Genomic DNA, 22996 nt, shown 5'->3' on the forward strand with positions numbered 1-22996 from the left:
AGTTAATTAAAGATACGAACGCGATTAAGGTTGAGAGAGCAGGTGATCATTTCTCGAACTCGGTAACTACACTTGGGGACACAGTGCAGAGACTTATTCCTTTCTCCATTGGGGACAGTGGCTTCTGCTCCCTCCTCCCTCCCAGATGCACCCAACTTCCAGTTCCTGACCAGCCTGCCCACTTTCCCTCTGCAGCCACCCCGGCCAGGGCACTGGTCCCACCTCAGGATGACTGGTCCCCCCGGGACGAGGACGGGACCTCTTTGGGGTGACCAGACCCCAGGGATTAGGGCTCCTCAGGGCACTGGGATAGGAAGGGGCCTCCTCTGACCGGTCCTTGGGGACGAGACAGGGCCTCCTCGGAATGACTGGACCCGGGGACTAAGATTGGGGCTTCCTTAGGGTGACCAACGACGGGACGGGGCCTTCTCGGGGTGACCGGCTTCCGGGATGAGGCCTCTTCAGGGTGACCAGATCCCGAGGACCGAACGCGGACTCCTCGGGGTGACCGCATCCGAGCGGGTACGGGGAGAGGGCTGCCTGACCGGCTTCTGGGTATAAGGCCGTCTCGGGGTGACCAGATCCTGGAGCCGGGGATGTGGCCTCCTCGGGTGAACAGCTCTGGGAGACCAGGAAGGGGAGGAGATGAGGCCACCGCTCTGGGACCTCCCGGGAGCTCGCGCAGGCCCAGCGGCGCCGCTTGGGCCCGGCGCCCCCTTCCCTGGACTGGATCTCGCGGACTCTCCCCGGTCTGTCCTCCTCGGTCTGGGACTGGGATTCAGGTTCGGAGTCCTGGCCCTCAGTATACCGACCGCTCCGTCCGTAGTACCGGCAGCTCAGCCGCGGCACCGCCTCTTCCGCCCCTTCCGCCGGCTCACGTAAGTCAGCTGGCATCGCCCCGCCCCTCCGCCGCCGCCCGCCCGCCCGCGCGAGGCCGCCTCAGCCTGGCCTGGGCCTGGAGCGGCGCACGGCGCAGGTCCCTCCCCGCCATGGCCCTGGGAGGCGGTAGCACATGGCGGCAGCAGCGGCCATGAGCGCGCCCGCGGCCCGGCCCGGCCCCCCCTAGAGCCCGCCGCCCCGGCCCAGGCCAGCGCCACGGCCCCGCCGCCCCCGGCCCCGCCGCCCCGCCGCCCCGCGCCCGCCGCCGCCGCCGCCGCCGCCGCCATGGGCGTGCAGGGCTTCCAGGACTACATCGAGAAGCACTGCCCGAGCGCCGTGGTGCCGGTGGAGCTGCAGAAGCTGGCCCGGGGCAGCCTGGTGGGCGGCGGGCGGCAGCGGCCCCCGCACACGCCGCTGCGCCTGCTGGTGGACGCCGACAACTGCCTGCATCGCCTCTACGGCGGCTTCTACACCGACTGGGTGAGCGGCGGCCAGTGGAACCACATGCTCGGCTACCTGGCCGCGCTAGCCAAGGCCTGCTTCGGCGGCAACATCGAGCTCTTCGTCTTCTTCAACGGCGCGCTAGAGAAGGCGCGGCTGCACGAGTGGGTCAAGCGGCAGGGCAACGAGCGCCAGACGGCGCAGCAGATCGTCAGCCATGTCCAGAACAAGGGCACCCCGCCGCCCAAGGTCTGGTTCCTGCCACCCGTCTGCATGGCGCACTGCATCCGCCTGGCGCTCATCCGCTTCCACGTCAAGGTGCGGCCCGCCGGGCGGGCAGGCTGGCCGGGGTCCGCGTGGGCCTGGGGGCCGGGGGCGGGGTTGGAGGCCGGGGCTGGGCTGGGGTCTGCGTGGGCGTGGGGCCGGAGTCGCTCGAATTCAGAGTCAGGGTGGGTCGGGATCTGGAGTCGGAGGTCGGGGTTGGACTGGAGTTTGGGGTAACAGAGAAGGAGAGGGCCAGAGGTCTGGGCCTGAGTCGGGGTCTGGGGTGCGGGCTTGGGCCGGGGTTGGGGTCTGGGGTCCGAGCGGGTCGGGATCTGAAGTTGGAGCTGGGCAGGGTTAGGGGTCTGGTCCGGGGGACTGCAGGCGCCTCTCCCCTCCCGGTCTGAACTGCTGCAAAATGGACGCGCGGCCTGGAGCCCGGCCGGCGGCTGCGAGTGCCCGGGGTCTGGGGACTTCGGCTGCTCCAGGCCGTCCGAGAACCTTAAGACCAGCGGATAGCTGCAGGCTTGGAGGGTGCAGTGCCACCATCGCTGAGATCCGGAGTATTCCTCCACTCTTTGAAGCAGGTAGATTACTAACCTGAACTTTTATGAGACGCTGGTTTTTCTTTAGCAGGGCTTGAACAGCAACAGGTTTTTTGGGGGAGCAAGTGGGCTAGATGGCGACAGAAAGGGGTCTCCAGCCACTGAGGGTGGATGGAAAGTCTGCCTACTGCTGTCACCCCGGCTCAGCTGGGGTCTGTGACCTGGGCAAGGCCTGTGGAGTTAGCCTCTTCTTGAGAACGCAGGGCTGGGTCCAGGTTCCCTGGAAGATGACAGTTTTTAGAGAAATTGTCGGATTTTCGTGTGTGTTAGATTTCAAAGAATCATAAATTTTGACATGCTGAAATTTTGTCAGTTCTGTGACTTAGAGTCTACGTGAAAAAGTCTTTGGTTCTGTGTATCTGAAGTGAAGAGAGTAGTTCAGAGTCAGGGCAAAGAGAATGTGAATCAGAGTTTCCAGGATTTATTTCTCTCTGCACAGTGAGGACTCCACCACTTTGGGCTGTGCACTCAGGTAATCAGAGCTTTGACTGTCCGGCATTCTGCTGTCCTTTTGGCAGAGGTCTCCTTCCAGAACCCAGGCCAAGGAGTGCTTGAGGACCTAGCAGCCACGGCAGAGATAACATGCAAATCAATGACCCTTGACTTGAATTTTGATTGCTTCCTTTTTGATTGTTCTTTGTTTAAAATTTTTAGGGGGAATGTTTTGGTTTTCTGACTTTTGCCACTCTGCCTTCCAACGTGTTTGTCATTCCTTTATTTCTGCTTGAAACTGTGCTTGTTCCCAAAGTTTGTGAAATTCAAACTTCCTGATTGCTCTTGCCTGTGCTGAGATGGTGGTGGTTAAGCCTAAAGTGATAGCGGAAGTCCCACCCCGATCCTGTTGCAATTGGCGACAGGGTTTCTAAGTGTGCGGGTCGAGGCTGCTGGAAGAGCGGCGATTGGTCTGTGAGTATGGCAGAGACCTAGCCTGCGTCCCTGGGGAAGTTCGGCTGAGAGCCAGGGACTGCTGCTGGCATTTTCTGCCCTGGAGCCTGGGCTCTCAGAGAAGACAGTGCCGACTCCCAGGTGTGATCCACCTCCAGAAGATGCCCTGAGTGTTAACAGTTTTATCTTGTTCAGAGATGGAAACTACTACTGGAAAGACAATGAGCTTTCTAGTGAAGTGGCTTTCAAAGGAACACCGTAAATTTTACTTAGGATCAGAGTCAGTGTTTGTACACAGTCACTGTATCTTTTGAAAGAACTGCTAAATTCTTTTTTAATTGTAAAATTTCTTGGTATTTATCTTTGTGCCCCTGTAAATGTCTCACTTACCTGCTGGATGCCCAGAATTTTGACCAATGTGTAAGTTAGTAAGAAACTAGATTTAAGATCATTTCTTCCACTTAGGTTTCTGCACTCAAGATATAATTGAGTCTATAATTATTTTGCTTTAGATAAGCTTTTAACTCCTGATATAGAACCACAATATAGTGTTAATTTTACAGCTTAATATAGTAAAGACTCAATTCCTTGGTGGGCACTTAACTGGCAGCCTCACCTTTTTGGAAAATGCCTAAGAAATCCAGCTACTAAAAATTTCTCAGCAGCCAAATGAGAGGTCAGGAAGCTTTGGTATAGTGACCCAAAAAGGAAAAAAAAAGCTTTCTGTTTCTTCCTTGAAGAATCAACTTCTCTCCCTTGTAGACTGCCCTCTCCTTTTTAGATGTAATTCTGATAAGCTTAGTTATCTATTTCTAAACTTAGCTTGAGAAAAGGGTGCAGAGGAAAGTCTGCCAGGCAGGCGCACCATTAATAGAAGGAAGTGACACTTCACAAGGGAGAAGATAGAAAAAGCTATAAAAAACACACATAATTCTGGGGCTTCCTTAGAAAAAAGAAAACAACCCTATGTACTTCAGTAGCCCCTGAGGGCAGTATGGTTTACTCTATGAGGATGATTTTGAGCCAGAAAAATTTATGTTCAGCATTCTCTAAGGGAGTGTACTGTTTTTTAAAAATGCCCATTAAATGGTTAAGTGAATTAAAACCATGATGGCATATCACTACATACTTGTTAGAATGGCTAAAATAAATAATTCTGGCAATGCCAAGTGCTGGCAAGAATGCTGAGCAATTGGAATCGTCCCACATGGCTGGTGGGAATGCAAGATGGCACGCCACCCTAAAAAACAGCTCCCTTAGTTTCTTATAAAATGCATTTACCATGTGGTCCAGCAGTTGTACTCCTGGGTATTTTCCTAATGAAACTATTATTCACACAAAAACTGAACTTGAATGTTCATAGCAGTTTTATTCATAATAGCCCAAACTGGAAACAACCAAAATATCCTTTAATAGGTGAATAGTTAAGCTATGGTACTGTGCAATACTACTTAGCAATAAAAAGGGAGAAACTACTGATACATACAACTTGGATGAGTCTTTATAGCTTCATGTTGAGTGAAAGAAGCCAGGCTCAAAAGGTATGGTTCTATTTATATGACATTCTCTTGAAGATAAGGCTGTAGTGATGGGGACCCGATGAGTGGTTGCCTGAGGGTGTGAATATAAAGGGACAGCAGGAGGGAGCTTTTTGGGGTGATGGAACTGTTCTGTAACCTGATGGTAGTGGTGGTAGCATTTTTTTTGTGTGTGTGTGTGGTACACGGGCCTCTCAATGTTGTGGCACCTCCCGTTGCGGAGCACAGGCTCCGGATGCGCAGGCTCAGCGGCCATGGCTCACGGACCCAGCCGTTCCTCGGCATGTGGGATCTTCCCAGACCGGGGCACGAGCCCGTGTCCCCTGCATCGGCAGGCGGACTCTCAACTACTGCGCCACCAGGGAAGCCCTGGTAGCATGTTTTAAAATCATAGAACTATACATCAAAAGTAAATAAAAGTTAATTTTACTGTATGATATTTGTATTTTTTTTAAGATTAAATAAAAATTGGCAAAGGAATTGATGCAAACATCTCACTATATATAATGTTGGGCATATGAGGCATTTTTCTTATAAAAATCTACCATCGTATTGGCCGTCTCCAGGGTTCTGCAAACTGGCAGAAAGTCTTAATTTCCCGTCAGCTTTGCTTAGAGAAATCTTCTTTGGCTTAGAAGAGTATGTCTTTGCTAAAGTAATAATTGCATTTCTTTAACCATTAGAAGTTGGCCCACACATCAGCTAATTTTGTTCAGGTCATTAAACTGCCCAGCCTGAACTTGGCTTCTGTTAGTTACTAGGAGCATTTCCTCTTGTGTGCCTTGAGTCATCATAACCTTTGAAACTTGGTGAGGACTGATGTTGATTTTAAAATCTTGGTGGCATTAGATGCCTGGAGCTTTACTAAATGTTTCTGCCTCAAGACTTGTGGTGTTGATGTGCAGGTTTATAATGAAGTCCTTGAAATCTTATCCTGAATCGGTACTCTGGGGTATTTACTCAGATCTTACATAAAGCAGAGCTCATGTTTTAAGTCACTGGAAGAATGTGAGATTAGGCTGTGGCCTGAGATCTTGGGATGATGATCTCTTTCTTTGTATACTTTGTAGGGTGCCAGTCCCATGCTAGGTCATCTCTCACAGTGCTGTCTCATTTAGCCCTCAGTATTTTGTTAATATGGGAAGAAACGGATTGCGATTGCTGATTGAGCAACGTCTGGGGACAAGTAACCAGTAACCTCTTCAAGAGGGAAGTGGTGTGCTGAAGTCAAAGTTCAGTTTCATTGTGTAAGAATGCTGTGGGGTGTGCCTACCTGCAGTTCACTCTTAGGTCAGATCTGATAGCAAAACGCCTCTGCTGCTTTTTCCAGGCAGCACAGTTTCTATCCAAGAGACACTGAAAACTAGCAATGTACTGTTATTCTTAAAGATCTCTAATTGATCAGGGAATACTTACAATTCAGAATCGACCACATTATAACTCAAACCAGCCATACATTTAAAATACTTATTTAAAAATATTTATTTTCTTCAAGTGTACCAGTTTTGTGACTGGCTTATTTCTCTTAGCCATAATGTCTTCAAGGTTCATCCATATTGTAATGTTGTGTCAGAATTTCCTTCCCTTATAAGGCTGAAAAATACTCTATTCTGTGGATGGACCACATTTAGTTTATGGATTCTTGGGTTGCTTCCCCCTTTGGCTGTTGTGACTAATGAATAGTGCTGCTGTGAATATGGGTGTACAAAAATCTGTCGGGAGTCACCGCTTTCAGTTCTTTGGGGTATGTACCCAGGAGTGGAATTGCTGGATCATTTGGTAATTTTATATTTAATTTCTCGAGGAATCACCATACTATTTTCCACAGCAGGTGCCTATGTATATTTTATATTATATATCATATGTTATCAAAATAGTTTTAGTTTTTAACATTAATGCGATCACTACATTATTCAGCAATTTGTTTTTTTATAAGTGTGTAAAAAATCTTTTCATTTCTATACTTACAGTTCTAATTCTTTTTAATACCTGCATAGTGTATGATTTATCTATCCCCTACAAATGGTATGCACACACATACTTGATAGATTGAAGAGTGTGCACATTTTAAAAGCCTTACAAGACTATAGAGCCAACATTGCCAGACCTTCAGATTTTTCAAGAAAGTCAGAAATCCAGATTTTTATTTGAAATTATTCCATTTAAAAAACACCTTTAAGCCAAGGAAAATGGACTCCGGGCTAAATTCAGATCTTGAGCCACCAATTTGTGACTTCAGCACTGATACTTATCAACAGTTATCACCCATTTTTCAGGTTTAAAGTTAGACTTACCAAAGCCCATTGCCTCTTCCCTTCAACATTGCATTGTTGAAGCCTTTTTGATTACCAAAGCACTTCCATTTCCTGGAGTTACTGAAATACGACTTTCCATAAATGCCATAATTCTGTGGACCTTTTCTGTTATATACTCTTATTATTACCTCTTTTGAGGTTAATACTATGCACATATTCTTTCAACATCTGACAGTTTCCAGTGCACCCTTTTACTGTTCTCAAAGACTTGAGCAGCTGGTTTTATGTACTTAGAGATTACTTCTCCCATATCCCATTCAACACACAAACTGACTATTCTCTCTAATCTGACCTCAGATTAGTCACCTCTAGTGACTATTGTAATTTCACTTTAGCTACCCTAGGGTTTGTGTCCTATAATTAGCAGGAAGAATGATACCACCTTTAAGACTTCAAACTGCATGTCCCCCCTAGAGCCTGACTTTTACTGATATACCCTTCATTCTCCTTTCACTTTCCACAGTTGTCTCTTCTCCCAGTCTGTTCTGATTTCACTTTTAGCCCTAACTGCTTTGAGCCTGATGGTCACCTATTTCAAAGTTACACTTACCACCCTGGAGTCATCTTTGGCATTTTTATCATTCCATCCTGCCAGTCCCTGCAATATGACACATCAGTTCTAGCCCAGCAGTCTCTTACTTACACTTCTGTTCCTCATTTCTAGTATTCCCAACATGTGAACTCACCAAGTTTACCGAAAAGGTCTGGTGGGTTGTGAAACCAAATTATTGGGTGTTTATCAGCATTTAGAAAAATTCACACAGAATAAAATAGAATAAAAAGTAGAATGCAAGACATGTATTAAGGGTGAATACCATTACATTAAACTGTGTCTTACTGTGGATAGTAGTCAGAATTGCCTCTGGATCTGACCAGGCCCCCATGCCTAGTATCAACAGTGGAACTCATCTTGCACACAATGTCAGAGCACCCTGCAGGGTCCTCAGGTGAGTCATTCTCCTGGCAACGACTGTCAACAAAACCATTAATCCAAACTCTTTATTCAGGCTTTTAGACCCTCCTACAATCCGAATCCATTCTACCTTCCTTAGTTTCAGAATTCTTCTATTATACTTTTAAGATGCTCCCAACCAGACTGTTTACTGTTTCCCCAAGAAATGTCCATTTCCCAACTCTACTGATGTCTCCCTCTGTCTACCCCACTTTCGCTTGCCAGAATTTTGGTTCTACCTCAAAGCCCATCTCAAAAGCTTTATTGTAGCTACCTTCATATGTATCTCCCCCACTAACTCTAAGCTACTTGAGGCCAGGGACTAATTTTACTCCTCCTGTATTTCCTATGTTTAGTATAGGCATTCAACTTTTTAATCATATATTTTCTTTGTTCTATTTATATAGGCAATTTCTTTCAACACCTGGGTCAATGGCCATTAAGTACGATTTATTTTCTTTAAATTTCTTATTCTCTCTTCTCTGGTTTCCAGTGATGATTCATTCTCCCTTTAGCAAACATTGAGTGCCTGCTATTGGCCAGGTGTGGAGGAGTGAATATAACAGAAAAGAATGGAATCCTTTAAGGAGTTTACTCTAGTGGAAGGGGGGGGGGGGTGTGTGCTCGTTTACATCATTTTCCCATGTCAACGTTTGGAACTTTCTTTGATGCCATAGGACCATCTATTTAGTCACTGAAGAGCAGTGATTCTCAACAGGGGCTAGAGGGCTGGTGATTTTGTTAAGGTCTAGAGACATTTTTGATTGTCACAGATGAGGGCATACTGGCTGCAGGCATCTAGAGGCAGGGGCCAGGGATGCTGCTAAACATTCTACAATGCACAGGACAGCCCCACAGTAAAGAATTATCCATTCCCAAATATCACCAGTGCCAAGGCTAGGAAATCCTGATGTGAACAAGTCAAAGAATTCTAAGCTTTGGGCCTTAGTAAAGCCATATAAAGGTTTGAAATAGAGATTTCTAAGTATACCAGGGAGATAAGTAAAAAAAGAGAATATAGCTTAGTTTTCTAAATAAGATACGTACATACACACACCTTCTCTCTTATATATTTCTAGACCCACGTTGCTCTTCATTTTGTTTTATACAATTAGAATTTATACAATGGAAAGAAATTAATTAAAACATACTACACATTCCAGCCTTAGTAAGAAATTGACCATAGGAATAAATACCATGTAATATGAAGAGGAGTTCCTTTTTTTTTTAAATTGGGATATAGTGGACATACAGCATTATATTAGCTTCAGCTGTACAGCATAATGATTCAATATATGTATATATTGTGAAATGATCACCACATTAAGTCTAGTTAACATCCATCACCATACATAGTTATACTTTTTTTTCTTATGAGAATTTTTAAGCTCTCTCTTAGCAACTTTCAAATATACAATACAGTGTTAACTACACTCTCCATGTTGTACATTACATCCACATGACTTATTTATTTTATACAGATGACCCTTGAACGACACGTGTTTGAGCAGTGTGGGTCCACTTATATGTGGATTTTTGTCAATAGTAAATATTACAATCTGTGGTTGGTTGAGTCCATGGATGCAGAACCGTGGATGGAGGACTAACTATAAAGTTATACACAGATTTTTGACTGCGTGGAGGGTTGGTTTGCCTAAACACCTCCCTCCCCATTGTTCAGGGGTCAACTGTAACTGGAAGTTTGTACATTTAGACTTCACCCATTTTCTCCACCCCTACCTTAAAGAAGCAATACTTCAGAATTTGAAAAATTAGATTTATTTTCCAATGGATTTATAGACAAAGTTTTATAAATAGAACAATTAGATGTAAGTGAATCAGAGTTCAGATAGAAATATTCTAAAATTCTCCAAATGTCTTTATACAGCTGGAATTAGTTTTTACTTATGTTTATGTTTTCTCTAGCAAGTAAGTCCTACGATGGATGACCACCTCTTAGAACATTATGTTATCCATCTCTTAGAACACTGGCATGTAGTACGTGTTCAAAATATATTTGAGAAATGGACAAATCAATTCCAGACTCACTAGTTAGTCACCTTGTGCAAGGCAGTGATGGCAGAAAGAGGGTAGAAAGTTTGTGTTCAAACCCAGAGTCTAGTCAATTCCACAGATAAGTAGTCTCAGCTTGGCCACCTGGCACAGAGGCTTTATCTTTGAGTAAGCCCTTTATGCTTCTTAATTTAGGAGCTGTGTTGAAGACATCAAAGGGGTGACTGCTTAGGGAAATTGGCTTCATTTAGCCATCTTTTTTTTTCTCCCTTGTTATACCTGGCTCTATCAAACATTGTTTCTAGGTATTTTAGGGCCAGTATAGAGTTGAACTTGGCACACTGATTTATCTGCAAAGGTGATGGTAAATCTACAGTAATTAAGGATCTGTGATCTAGAAACGTGATTCTTTTGTACCCCGGTTACTTGGTATTTCCCGCTTGTCTCTAGAATAAATTTATTTCTTTGGAAAAACTGAAACTACTGTGTTGGTATTTTGCCAATTAGTGTAAGAAAATATACTGGAAGGAGTATTACTGGAGGGTTGAGTTTTCATAGGTCTGGAGTGTATTGTTCATCTTCATGGGCAGGAGTGCCAGCCAGTCCAGACTGGGAGGGCCTCCCTGGACCGCTTGGATGAGCACAGGCACCATGGTTTTTCAATCTCCTGTACCTATGTGAGCCATTAAATATTTCAATAAAGAATTTGCACGTGTCACCATTTTGAAATAAATTGCATCAGTCTGAGATTCATTTTTCTGAATTCCAAAAGTTAAATTTTGATGTATTTTGGAATTGGATTTTTAAAAAGAATACTACTGCTTGGAGTTAGCTGAATCATTAGGAGATTAATATAGTAGGCTGAATAGACACTGAATACAAATAATGTTGGTGTTTCAACACTCCTTTTTTCTTTTAAATTAATTTTTATTGGAGTATGGTTGCTTTACAATGTTGTTAGCCTCCACTGCACAACAAAATGAATCAGCCAAACACATACAGATATCCCCTCCCTTTTGGACTTCACTCCCATTTAGGTTACCACTGTGCACTAGGTGAGTTCCCTGTGCTATATAGCATGTTCCTATCAGTTGTCCATTTTATCCATAGTATCAATAATATATATGTGTCAGTCTCAGTCTCCCAATTCCTCCCACCCCACCCCTTTCTCCCTTGGTTCAACATTCCTTTTTTTTTTTGTGGTACGCGGGCCTCTCAGTATTGTGGCCTCTCCCGCTGTGGAGCACAGGCTCCGGACGTGCAGGCTCAGCAGCCATGGCTCACAGGCCTAGCCGCGCTCCACGGCATGTGGGATCTTCCCGGACCGGGGCACGAACCCGTGTCCCCTGCATTGGCAGGCAGACTCTCAACCACTGCGCCACTAGGGAAGCCCTCAACATTCCTTTTATTATTTTTATTTTAAAAATGTATGAAGTTTAACTTGCATTTCTTTTAGGACATTCACTCTCTTATTTAATTTTTTAACAGAGAAAGAAAACAGTTTTATTATTGAATAAGCATTGAAACAGATTGCAGTTGCATCACAGGCAACCTGCTAAAGAGATTGCAAAGAAGAAATCTCACCCTTTTATGTAGGCTGGCAGATATAATACATTACATATATGCTAATGTCATTATCCAAAGGAAAAATAAAACTTCTGTTTTGACAAGGAGGAAGTTATATCTTGGAGCTAAGTGCCTAGGATTTCTGAGAAAACAGGGAGACGGGGTGCCACCCTCTTATTATTATAATTTTTATCTTTATTTTTTTAATTGTAATAAACTATAACAAAAGTTTTACCATTTTAACCATTTCTTATTTTTATATTAATTTATTTTATTTTTGGCTGCGTTGGGTCTTCATTGCTGTGCGTGGGCTTTCTGTAGTTGCGGCTAGCGGGGGCTGCTCTTCGTTGCATTGTGCAGGCTTCTCACTGTGGTGGCTTCTCTTGTTGCAGAGCACGGGCCCTAGGTGTGCAGACTTCAGTAGTTGGGGCGGGCGGGCATAGCCGTTGTGGCTTGCGGGCTCTAGAGCACAGGCTCAGTAGTTGTGGTTCAGGGGCTTAGTTGCTCCGCAGCTAAGCATGTGGGATCTTCCTGGACCAGGGTTCGAACCCATGTCCCCTGCATTGGCAGGCAGAGTCTTGACCACTGCGCCACCAGGGAAGCCCGCCCATTTTAACCATTTTTAAGTGGAATTAAGTTCAGTAGAATTAAGTACAGTCTTCCCTCAGGTATATGCAGGGGACTGATTCCAGGAGACCCCTCAGATACCAAAATCCAAGGATGCTCAAGTCCCTGATGTAAAATGGTGTAGTACAGTGAGTACAGTCGGCTGTCCATATCAGCGGATGCGAAACCACATTCACACTGCTATGCAGCCATCACTACCATCAATCTCTAGAAATTTCTTACCTTCCCAAAGTGAAACTGTCCTCATTGAGCACTAACTCCCCATTCCTCTCTGCCAGCCTGTGGCAGCCGCCATTTTACTTTCTTGTCTCTATGAATCTGACTACTTAAGGCACCTCATATGAATGGAATCACACAGAATTTATCTTTTTGTAACTGGTTTATGTCACTGAGCATAATGTCCTCAAGGTTCATCCGTGCTGTAGTATGTATCAGAATTTCCTTCCTTTTCAAGGATGCATAATAATTTCTTGTGTGGGATAGACCACATTTTGCTTATCTGTTCATCTGTCAGTGGACTCTTGGGTTGCTTCTACATTTTGGCTATCGTGAATAATATTGCTATGAAGATGGGGGTGCAAATATCTGTTTGAATCCTTGCGTTCAGTTCTTTTGAGTATATGCCCAGAAATGGAATTGCAGGATCATATGGTGATTTTATATTTTGAGAACTGTTATACCATTTTCCACAGCAACTACACCATTTTACATTCCACCAGCAATGTGTGAGGGTTCCAGTTTTTCCACATCCTCGCCAACACTTGCTTATTTCTTTTTTTTTTTTTAGTAGCCATCTTAATTGGTGTGAAATGGTATCTCATGGTTTTGATTTACATTTCCCTATGATTAATGAAGTTGAGAACCTTTTCATGTGCCACTCCCTTATTTTAAAAGACATTGTTTTTCCTTGCTTTTAAGACCACTGCAACCAATTCTTATAGAATAACCAAGAGCTATATAAGATAAGACGTTTATTCAGCCATGATTACAGATTTCCTGAGGAGGAGAGGTTTACTTTTAGAGACATTGCTAATGTATGTCATGACACTAAAATTGCTCTTTTAAAGTAAACAACAACAATAAAAATCTTCTACCAAGTTAGCATTGACTTTCATGTTCTCACTCTTCAGCTCGACTTGAGTAGGGAGTAAGTAGCCTGAGTAAGTTTTACCCACCTCATGCATAGTGTCTAGAATTCTGCTGGATAAAGGTCAGAGCCTGATTTTTTTTTTTTTAACAAAAGAATTTAGGTTGACTTATCCTTTTATGTTCAGGTTAACTTATATCTTTTAAAGCCAGTAGCTGGTTGGAGGACGTGTCACATTATTCCCTGAGCCTCTGTAAAATTATTCTAAAGAAAAACCACATATGATATTTTTTTCTTTGTGTCAGAAAATCTCTTTATGACAACTCATAGTGTTTCAGGTCCTGCATGAAAAGTATGAAGAAGTAGATCCTTTCTCACATAGCTTACTTGAAAATAAATAGTACCTGACATTTATCAAGTGCTTATTATTTATGAATGATTCTGAGCTGTTTACATGTAGTAACTCATTTAATCATCACAGCTACCCTATGAGGTAGGAGAGTACTATTATTTTTGCAGATGAAGAAATGGAAGTACAGAAAGTATTAAAGTAGGCAGTGGAGTTCACCTGATGCCAGAGACACAAAACCTCACTGTACAAGTGCTTCTTCACTGGAGATTAGGAGTAAGTAACGGTGTTACATTTTCATTCTTATAGGACTTTCCCCATAGCTGCTTTCAGCATTAATAAATAATTACATTCACAAAGTAAGCTTGAGAATTTTTTAGTCATTATTCTTTGTAAAAAATACTGAATTTTGATGTATCTGCCTTTTTAATGATGAAACTTAAAACTATTGAGATAAAAAGATTTACCTAGGATTCTGTGGCAAATATACAGTTACATAAAATTATCCCTAGCTAAATACAAAATACTTCATTGGGACCAAAAATGGGGCGTTTTGCCAGCTACTGAAGATCTTCAACACTGATTGCATACACCGTGTTTCTTGGTGACGGATGGGTGGAGAGGTGAGGCGAGGTGTTTGGTGGTTCCCAGCCTAGTTGTGGCTACCAAAGCACGTATCAAGTGGGCTTCCCTGGTGGCGCAGTGGTTAAGAATCTGCCTGCCAATGCAAGGGACACAGGTTCGAGCCCTGGCCCGGGAAGATCCCACATGCCGCGGAGACACTAAGCCCGTGTACCACAACTACTGAGCCTGAGCTCTAGCGCCCGCAAGCCACAACTACTGAGCCCACGTGCCACAACTACTGAAGCCTGCGCGCCTAGAGCCCGTGCTCCGCAAAAAGAGAAGCCACAGCAATGAGAAGCCCGCGCACCGCAACAAAGAGTAGCCCCTGCTCACCGCAACTAGAGAAAGCCTGCTCACAGCAACGAAGACCCAACACAGCCAAAAATAAAAAAATAAAATAAATAAATTTATATATTAAAAAAAAATAGTAAACGTTGAATGCTCTGTGCACTGTACTCAGGAGCTCTACGGTTTCACTCCCTTGATCTGAAGTTGCATTTTGATGCAGTGGTGATGGCAGCCATGGCAAAAATCAGTCAAGGCCTAGTGCCTTTAAGGTGGTAGGCGGTCTTTGGTTACTAGCCTGTGGTTTTCTGTGAGGAGGCTATGCATAATTCCAAGTCTGGCTCGCTCTCATAGGAGGCCTTAACCCTTTCTTTATCACCTGTGAGTAGATAGGTCTTGGCTTAATTTTTTAGCTTGCTTTTTATACTCTTTGGGAATTCAAATTGAAATAATCTTCCCAACATTGTATTTCATAGTTTTTACTCATTTCTAAACTAAGAATTAAGAACTAGACATACCATTTTCATTAAGCATAATGTGCCCAGTCTGAGCCAGGAGCTGGAAGGCTAGGGAATTGGAGAAACAGAACACGGGGAATAGGGTGAGTAGAAGAGATGGGAAACAGGAGTGAAAGGCATTCAGACCGGAAGAAAGACACACTGAAAGGAGAAAGAACAGCGATACCCTGTTAGACCCTGATTCCTAGAAGCTTAACCTCTGGAATTTAATTTTTTTTTAATTAAATAACTACCTCTCAGGTTCTGTTTCGATGCAATCCAGGCGTTTTCCTATCCTCACCCAAACCTTGCATCGAGTCTCCTCTGCACTGCATCCAATTCTTTGCCCCTGACTCTACAAGGCTCTTTGACATAAATCTTGAGGAATTGTTCAGTGGGCCTCTTACAGGTATTCTTGGTTGTTGGACTTTATTCTTTCATTCATAGGTTTATGCTGTGTGTGGTGGGCTTTCCTACTTCCCTTAGTTGGACTGTCTGGGGAGAGTTGTGTTTTCACATGATAGACTCTCGGAGACTTTGCCTGCCAGGCCTTTCAGTGCTTTGTTCACATGATGAAATAGCTTAAAACAGTCTCTCAGTTAGTGTCTTGTAGACCAGGGGTCCCCAATCCCTGGGCTACGGACTGGTACCGGTCCATGGCCTGTTAGGAACCAGGCCGCACAGCAGGAGGTGAGCAGCGGATGAGTGAGCAGAAGCTTCATCTGTATTTACAACTGCTTTCCATGGCTCGCATTACTGCCTGAGCTCTGCCTGCTGTCAGATCACCTGCGGCATTCGATTCTTATAGGAGTGCGAACCCTACTGTGAGCTGCGCATGTGAGGGATGTAGGTTGTGTGCTCCTTATGAGAATCTAAAGCTTGATCTGAGGTGGAGCTGAGGCGGTGATGCCAGCTCTGGGGAGCGGCTGCAAATACAGATTATCATTAGCAGAGAGGTTTGACTGCACAGAGACCATAATAAATCAGTTGCTTGCAGACTCATATCAAAACTCTTATCAGTGAGTGGCAAGTGAAAGGAAGCCCAGGGCTCCCACTGATTCTGCATTATGGTGAGTTGTATAATTATTTCATTATATATTACAATGTAATAATAATAGAAATCAAGTGCACAATAAATGTAATGCACTTGAATCATCCCAAAACCATTCCTTCCCCCCACCGCCGCCTCCAATCTGTGGAAAAATTGTCTTCCAGGAAACTGGTCCCTGGTGCCAAAAAGGTTGGGGACCGCTTTTGTAGACTATTGTGTTTTGTTTTGTTTTTTCTTTTTAAAATAAACTTCTTACTTGGGAATAATTTGGGGTTTATAGAAAAGTTCCAAAAATGGCACAGAGAGTTCCTGAATATCCTTCACTCAGCTTTCATGCATCTTAGCATCCTATGAGCTAGTACAACTGTTACAACTAAGAAATTAGCATTGGTACAGTACCATTAACTGCATTATGTATTTCATTCAGATTTCTTCCATTTTCTACCTGTATCCTTTTTGGATTCCCTGTTGCTTTTAGGCGTCTTGTCTACTTACTGATCTCTGATCTGGGACAGCTTCTCAGCCTCTGCTTGTCTCTGTGGTGACCTTGACACTTTTGAAGAACTGATCAGACATTTGGTAGGTTGGCCTCCAGTTTGGGCTGTCTGATATTTTCTTGTGATTTGAGGAGAATGCTCCAGAGGGGCAGTGCCCTCCTTCCGTATATCTACTGGGCGTCTGCTCGGTGTCATGCCTTTTAGTGGAGAATGGTATTTAGAAACCAGATCGGGGTACAGATGTTCTTTCTCCTGGGGTGTTGCTGCTTCTAGGTTCTCTGCTGACACCTGGGAGATATAGGTGTGTGTTTATAGACTAATCCACATGCACACACTTAACCTCTAATGATTTCTGTGCCTGTCTGTCTGTGTTGTCATCTACTTGTGGGTTCTTACGGACATCTCCATGGCTAACCCAACACTACAGGGTCATGCTAGCCTCCTCCCTTTGCACATTTGTAAGTCCGTTCTCTGATAGGGAGACACTGAGGTCATCTACCATCCATTTACCCCAACCTTAACACATGTGAAAGTGATTTCAGAGTTGTTCATTGGCACCCCTGTGACAGACGGTTTATAATACAATTCGATACATTTGTCAGTTTGCATTCTGGCCTACCATCCCTGACTGCTGGCTGAGTTTTTTTTTTAAGTTGTGTATATTAAAGTTTATCCTTTGTATGGTATGTACAATGATGCGAGCTTGTACAAATGCAGAGTCATGTATCCATCAGCCAGACTCTTTCATTTAGGTGTTTTGTGGGGTTTTTATTTCCCTAATTGAGTAACTGCTACACCACACTTCCATTGTTCACTTGTTGGAAAGGATTGCATCTCTGTTACCTTGTGGTTTTTAATGCCATGTAGCCTTCCTCAGATAAAGGCAAAATGGATTTTAACCAGTGGGGAAGAATACTAGAATTTCAGAAGTTGAAAGAATCTTAAAGATTCATTAATTTTACATTCCTAGCTAGGCAGGTTGGACATCAAGCCAGAACTGGAACCTGGACATTTTGGTTCTCCTCGCCATCCATATCACTCAGGGTACCTGAGATAGGAAAGATGAGCACGACAAGGGGCACAGATTGCTCCACCTTGCTTTATTATTATTATTTTTTTTATTGAAGTATAGTTGATTGAACTAACACAATGTGTTAGTTTCTGGTATACAGCAAAGTGATTCAGTTATACACCTTGCTTTAGATTTGAAGTCTGTGCTTACTTAAGGGCAGAGTTCCTTTATCTTTTGTTTTAGGAGATTAATTCTAGCAGACAATTATTTGTTTAATGTTAGGTGTGCTTTGGGGGAGGATTAAGATATTGTTAACATTTGCAAATTAGTCTTGTAGTGAGTTATTAATAGTTCATTCACTTTGCTTATTAATGCCAGGCTGAAACCAAGTGTTCTGAATGAATGAGAAATTGTGTTTGGGGAAGGGTCAGTGGAAGGAGGTGACTGTGGAAAGCGCTACATTCCACTCCCCAGAGATAGATGAAACTGCTCTATAAGGCTCTACTGGCTGTTGGTTTCTACTGTTTAGAGTTTATAGTAATCTTTATAAATAATTTAAAGACTGTTTGGGGCCCCTGAACTGGGACTCCCAGAGTTTTTCGTTTCATAAATAGTTTTTACTGTGTGCCAGGCACCAAGCTAGACCCTTGATATGTAGATGAGCAAATTGTGTGCCTTGTCTGGCAGGAGATGGATGTGAAAGGAGGAGTATTTGCCCCCAGTGCGGTGGCATAGAGGTGGCCAGTGTGGGCATGCATATATGAGGGCTGTTTCAACTTTTTATTAGATTTTTTTCCTTTAAAAAAGTTTTTTTACTACCATAATTCAAAAAGAGTCATGTACCACAATGTTCATTGCAGCACTATTTACAGTAGCCAGGACATGGAAGCAACCTAAGTGTCCATCAACAGATGAATGGATAAAGAAGATGTGGCATATATATACAATGGAATATTACTCAGAGATAAAAAGAAACAAAACTGAGTAATTTGTAGTAAGGTGGATGGACCTAGAGTCTGTCATACAGAGTGAAGTAAGTCAGAAAGAGAAAAGCAAATACCGTATGCTAACACGTATATATGGAATCTTAAAAAAAAAAAAAAGGTTCTGAAGAACCTAATGACAGGACAGGAATGAAGATACAGACGTAGAGAATGGACTTCAGGACACGGGGAGGGGGAAGGGTAAGCTGGGACAAAGTGAGACAGTGGCATGGACATATATACACTCCCAAATGTAAAATAGATAGCTAGTGGGAAGCAGCCGCATAACACAGGGGGATCAGCTCCGTGCTTTGTGACCACCTAGAGGGGTGGGAGAGGGAGGGGATATATGTATCTGTATAGCTGATTCACTTTGTTATAAAGCAGAAACTAACACCATTGTAAAGCAATTATACTGCAATAAAGATGTTAAAAATAATAATAAATTAAAGTTTTTTTTCTTTCTTTTTTTTTTAAGTATAATTGTGCCACCGTGCACAACTGTGTTAGTTTTTGCTTACTCCCTTTCAGTCTTTTTCCATAGGTGCAGTTTTATGTGGTTGTATGTAGCAGATATTGTATTCTGAAATGGTTTTGCTTAATATTTTATTCTAAGCTTTTCTCAAGTTTCTCCACAACATTGTGTAGTTGCTGTGTTTACCCAGCTCCTTAATGTTAACTTATTTTTCCCATGGAAGGCTACCCTCACCCTTTTTATGCTCCCAACGTTTTTTATCAGATACGTTGCTTTCTTAGGCTCTATTTCCTGGCGTAAGATTGCTCCAGAGTCAAAGAGTATGAGTGCTTTACAGCTCTGGAAATATATTGCCTGTTGTTTTACAATGCCCACAGCCTTCCTTGAAAACCTGCCAGATTAGATCTGTCCCTGCCTGCTCTGACTCCATTGCCTACTGCTTTCCCCTGGGTCTCTGGGATGAGGCTGCAGACACCACACTCAGCTCTGAGTCAGTATACCTGCTGTTCCCCTGCTTGAACACCCCACTGAGTGACCACACAGGGCTACCTCCTCCTTTCCCCTCCAAGGGTTGTTGTGAGGATAATGAGGTGATGTTGTGAGGTATGCAGAGAGTGGGTGCTCAGGGAGGATGAGTCTCTGGACCGCTCTTGTCCTGGAGCTGGGCAGAGCTAGGTTCTGAACTGCTGGCAGCCTCAGTTTCCTGGAAGAATAGGTTAACAAACTCTCTTGCAAAATATAGCTTGTACAGTACTCAACTCATACATTTAATTTTGCCCCATCTCCTCTACAGGATATCTGGCTCTATGAAGCAAGCAGCCATGCTGCCTTTTCTAGAACTCCTCTGAGGGGACTGGAGCTAGGGGGTGGTAACTCACAATCTCTCTTCATTTCAGGGCCTCTTAGGAAGATTGTGCAGACTTAATATTAAAGATGTCTGGAAAACAGGAATTGCTGGTGATTTTTAAATGCCTTAAGACATTGCTGTAAATATAAAGTTTTATGTAATAAAGTGATTTGAGGTAGAGAGCATGGACTTGGAGATTATCATTTCTAGATGAAGCTGGGCTAATTAAAATAAATTTTAACTGTAGTTTTCTATTTTAGTGAAAGTACTCTTTTTAGACTGAGATAAAACAGCATCATCCTATTCTAAGACGGAAGAGTAATTGACTAATTGTATGTTGTTATTGCTTTCTTTGTAAAGCAAAATATTTTTATCAAAATACTTATTAAGAGAATGCAAAAAATTATTTTTCCTTTAAATATGCGTCTTTAAAAGGACTGCTTTGCCGCTGAGATTTCATTATAACTAACTTTCTAACAAAATTTGCTGAAAGTCAGTGAGAAATGAGAGTAACTCTACAATGATGTCCATCTAGTAGGTGACCATTGAACACTTGAACTTAATTTTTAATGTATTTTAAATTTTAATTCAGTATAGCCACAAATCGGGCAGTGTAGTTCTAGAAATTTATGTTTAAGGGCACTCACTTGTTTTTTACCTTTAGGGCTCTATGGAGAGTTAATTTTCCACAGCTGAGTCACCCAATTAAGTTTAAAATTCTGTTTTCTAAAATACCTTTATCCATTGTAGGGGAAAAAAAAACCTGCCAAATTTTAGTTGATTAAATGAGTGTGGGTAACAGCAGGAGAGGAATTGTCTTTGACTTTATATATATAATTTTAGGAAAATGTTTTTCAATGCCCTTTGGTATGTTTTTTGGAATAGAGAAATTCTGGGGGCTTTTTGCTTTCCTGTGGGCGTTGCTTCTCTGCCCTCTTTAGTATGTGATGGACACCTGAGATAGATGGGGTTGACCTTTCACAATGGGAGAGCCAGTAGAAGTAAGAAGCTTTAGCTTGTAGTTTTCATCACTAAAAAGGCAGTAAATTTAGACCTAGCCTTCACAGTGGTCCTGAACCTGGTGCCATACCACCAGGCCTGGTCCTTTGCACAGAATAAACGAGTGACAATTATTTGGGGGTAAACATGTTCATTCTTATTATTACCCATATGCTGAATGCTTCAGGGTCTATAGTAACTAGTAGGTAGGTGATGGATAATACTTGGCTTTTTTTTTTTTTTAATCCTTCTGGTTATTTCACCTATTTGCTTTGACTTACTTTGAAGAAATTATTTTGTTTTCACTGAGAGTGGCTGGCTTCTTTCTGTCTCCGTCCTTTACACTTCTTTATTTTCCTCTTCTGTCTCTTTTTTTCCCATCTGTCTCTTTTCCTTCAAAATACTGTCACAGGGGCCACCTGGGATTGTGTATTTTTAAACAGGGTGATCTTTGAACTTGATAAGAAATTGAAAGTTAATTTGCAGTCTGGATGGGATCGTAAGTTACTGACCAGGAGATTATTTCCCACTGAAATTTCTTATTTGAGCAATGTGCTGCATACTTTATGATTGTTAGTTTTGACTGTTTGGCTCTCTTGTATATCTTCCATATCTGGAATTTACAGATTCTGTACAGATATGTCTGTGTATTGAGCACGTGCTGAAGTGGTGCCTGGCCTCTGACGAAGTGGTGTTCTCCCTTGCACAGGTTGCACAGAGCATCGAGGATCATCATCAAGAAGTGATCGGTTTCTGCAGAGAAAACGGCTTCCACGGCTTAGTTGCATACGACTCTGATTATGCCCTGTGCAACATCCCCTACTATTTCAGTGCCCATGCCCTAAAACTGAGCCGGAATGGGAAAAGTCTCACCACAAGCCAATATCTGATGCACGAGGTTGCCAAGCAGCTGGACCTGAACCCAAACCGCTTCCCTATCTTTGCTGCTCTGTTAGGTAGGTGGGCAGTGTGAAAATTCATTTTATAAAGGAGTTCTGTACTCGGGACATACTGTTGTTGTTTTTTTTTAATTTCAATGCTAGAATGTTTGGGATTGTATCTTACTTAAATTTCAAAAAAACAGGGAATGGGCTGGGCTTCTCCTCAGTAACATTCTTTACTCATTATTTTTTGGTGTCACTGAAAATGTGCTTCATTTGTTCTTGTTTGTTTATGTATTGTTCCACTTAGGCCGATAAACTAATTTTGTGAAAAAAAATGCCCTTAAAGTTTGGGGAAAATAACATTTAAAAATCACAAGTGTTAACACAGTCTCACTTATGAAAATTAAACATTTAAACCTTTGGCACAAATTATGTTTGTTATAGAAGAAAATATGCTGTGAAGTTAGCACTGTCATGTTTTCCCCTCATTTTCAGGATTCTCATTACTTTAAAAGGAAAACAACAAAAATAAACTACGTTACCTTGTTTCCAGTGCCTGCATCTTAAGTAAATGTATACATGTCTTTAAAAACTCCCTTGGAGGGGGCTTCCCTGGTGGCGCAGTGGTTGAGAGTCCGCCTGCCAATGCAGGGGACACGGGTTCGTGCCCCGGTCCGGGAAGATCCCACGTGCCGTGGAGTGGCGGGGCCCGTGAGCCATGGCCGCTGAGCCTGCGCGTCCGGAGCCTGTGCTCCGCAACGGGAGAGGCCACAACAGTGAGAGGCCCGTGTACCACAAAAAAAAAAGAAAAGAAAAAAAAACACTGCCTTGGAGGAATTCCTTATGCTGAATACCTAGAAAGGATGAAATCTGGTTTCAACTAAGATTTTATATATTAATTTCTTTCTCTTAAAAATAACTTGGCAATAGGTAATATATTTATTTATCACATTATGTCTGTAGTTTATAGTTATTTCTTTCTTTTCTGTCACTTCCCTTTCTTGTGCTTGGAATGTACATGTTTCTAGCTACTTGAATATCCGGCTCTAGTTTGCTCAGAGTTTGTAAAAATTATGTCCACAGTATAAGTAAATGTGTTCTGAGCAAAGCCCTCCTGTGAGTAAAATCCATGAATTTCAGTGATGGGATTGAGGGCTGTTTGGGACACACAGGCCCTTTTTGAAAGATGTGTGGTCTCCAGAAAAGTGCGATCTTATTGTACTCTCTCAATTTCTGTTCTAGTGCTTAGCAGCCTGATCTGGTCATGTTTAAGAGGGGGATTATATTGTGGGTTATTTTTAGAAATTCCTAATTATCAGATTTT

General features: G+C 42.9%; 1 protein-coding gene across 5 annotated transcripts in view; it reads left to right on the top strand.

Annotated features, from left to right (window-relative positions):
- The first annotated feature begins 933 nt into the window (after positions 1–933).
- The window catches only part of FAM120A (family with sequence similarity 120 member A), a 104534-nt gene continuing 82471 nt past the window's right edge, over positions 934–22996 (top strand). For 4 of the 5 annotated variants that reach the window (XM_079926129.1, XM_079926130.1, XM_079926133.1 and 1 more), the window contains exons 1-2: positions 934–1638; positions 21498–21744. In XM_079926129.1, the coding sequence (XP_079782255.1) occupies positions 1165–1638; positions 21498–21744 (721 nt within the window). In that variant the 5' untranslated portion in view covers positions 934–1164. Of the gene's footprint in view, positions 1639–1918; positions 2169–21497; positions 21745–22996 lie in introns of those variants that run through there. The other variant, XM_079926131.1, reaches the window with a different exon arrangement.

The sequence above is a fragment of the Stenella coeruleoalba genome (assembly GCF_951394435.1).
Source record: "Stenella coeruleoalba genome assembly, chromosome: 7".
Classification (NCBI taxonomy): domain Eukaryota; kingdom Metazoa; phylum Chordata; class Mammalia; order Artiodactyla; family Delphinidae; genus Stenella; species Stenella coeruleoalba.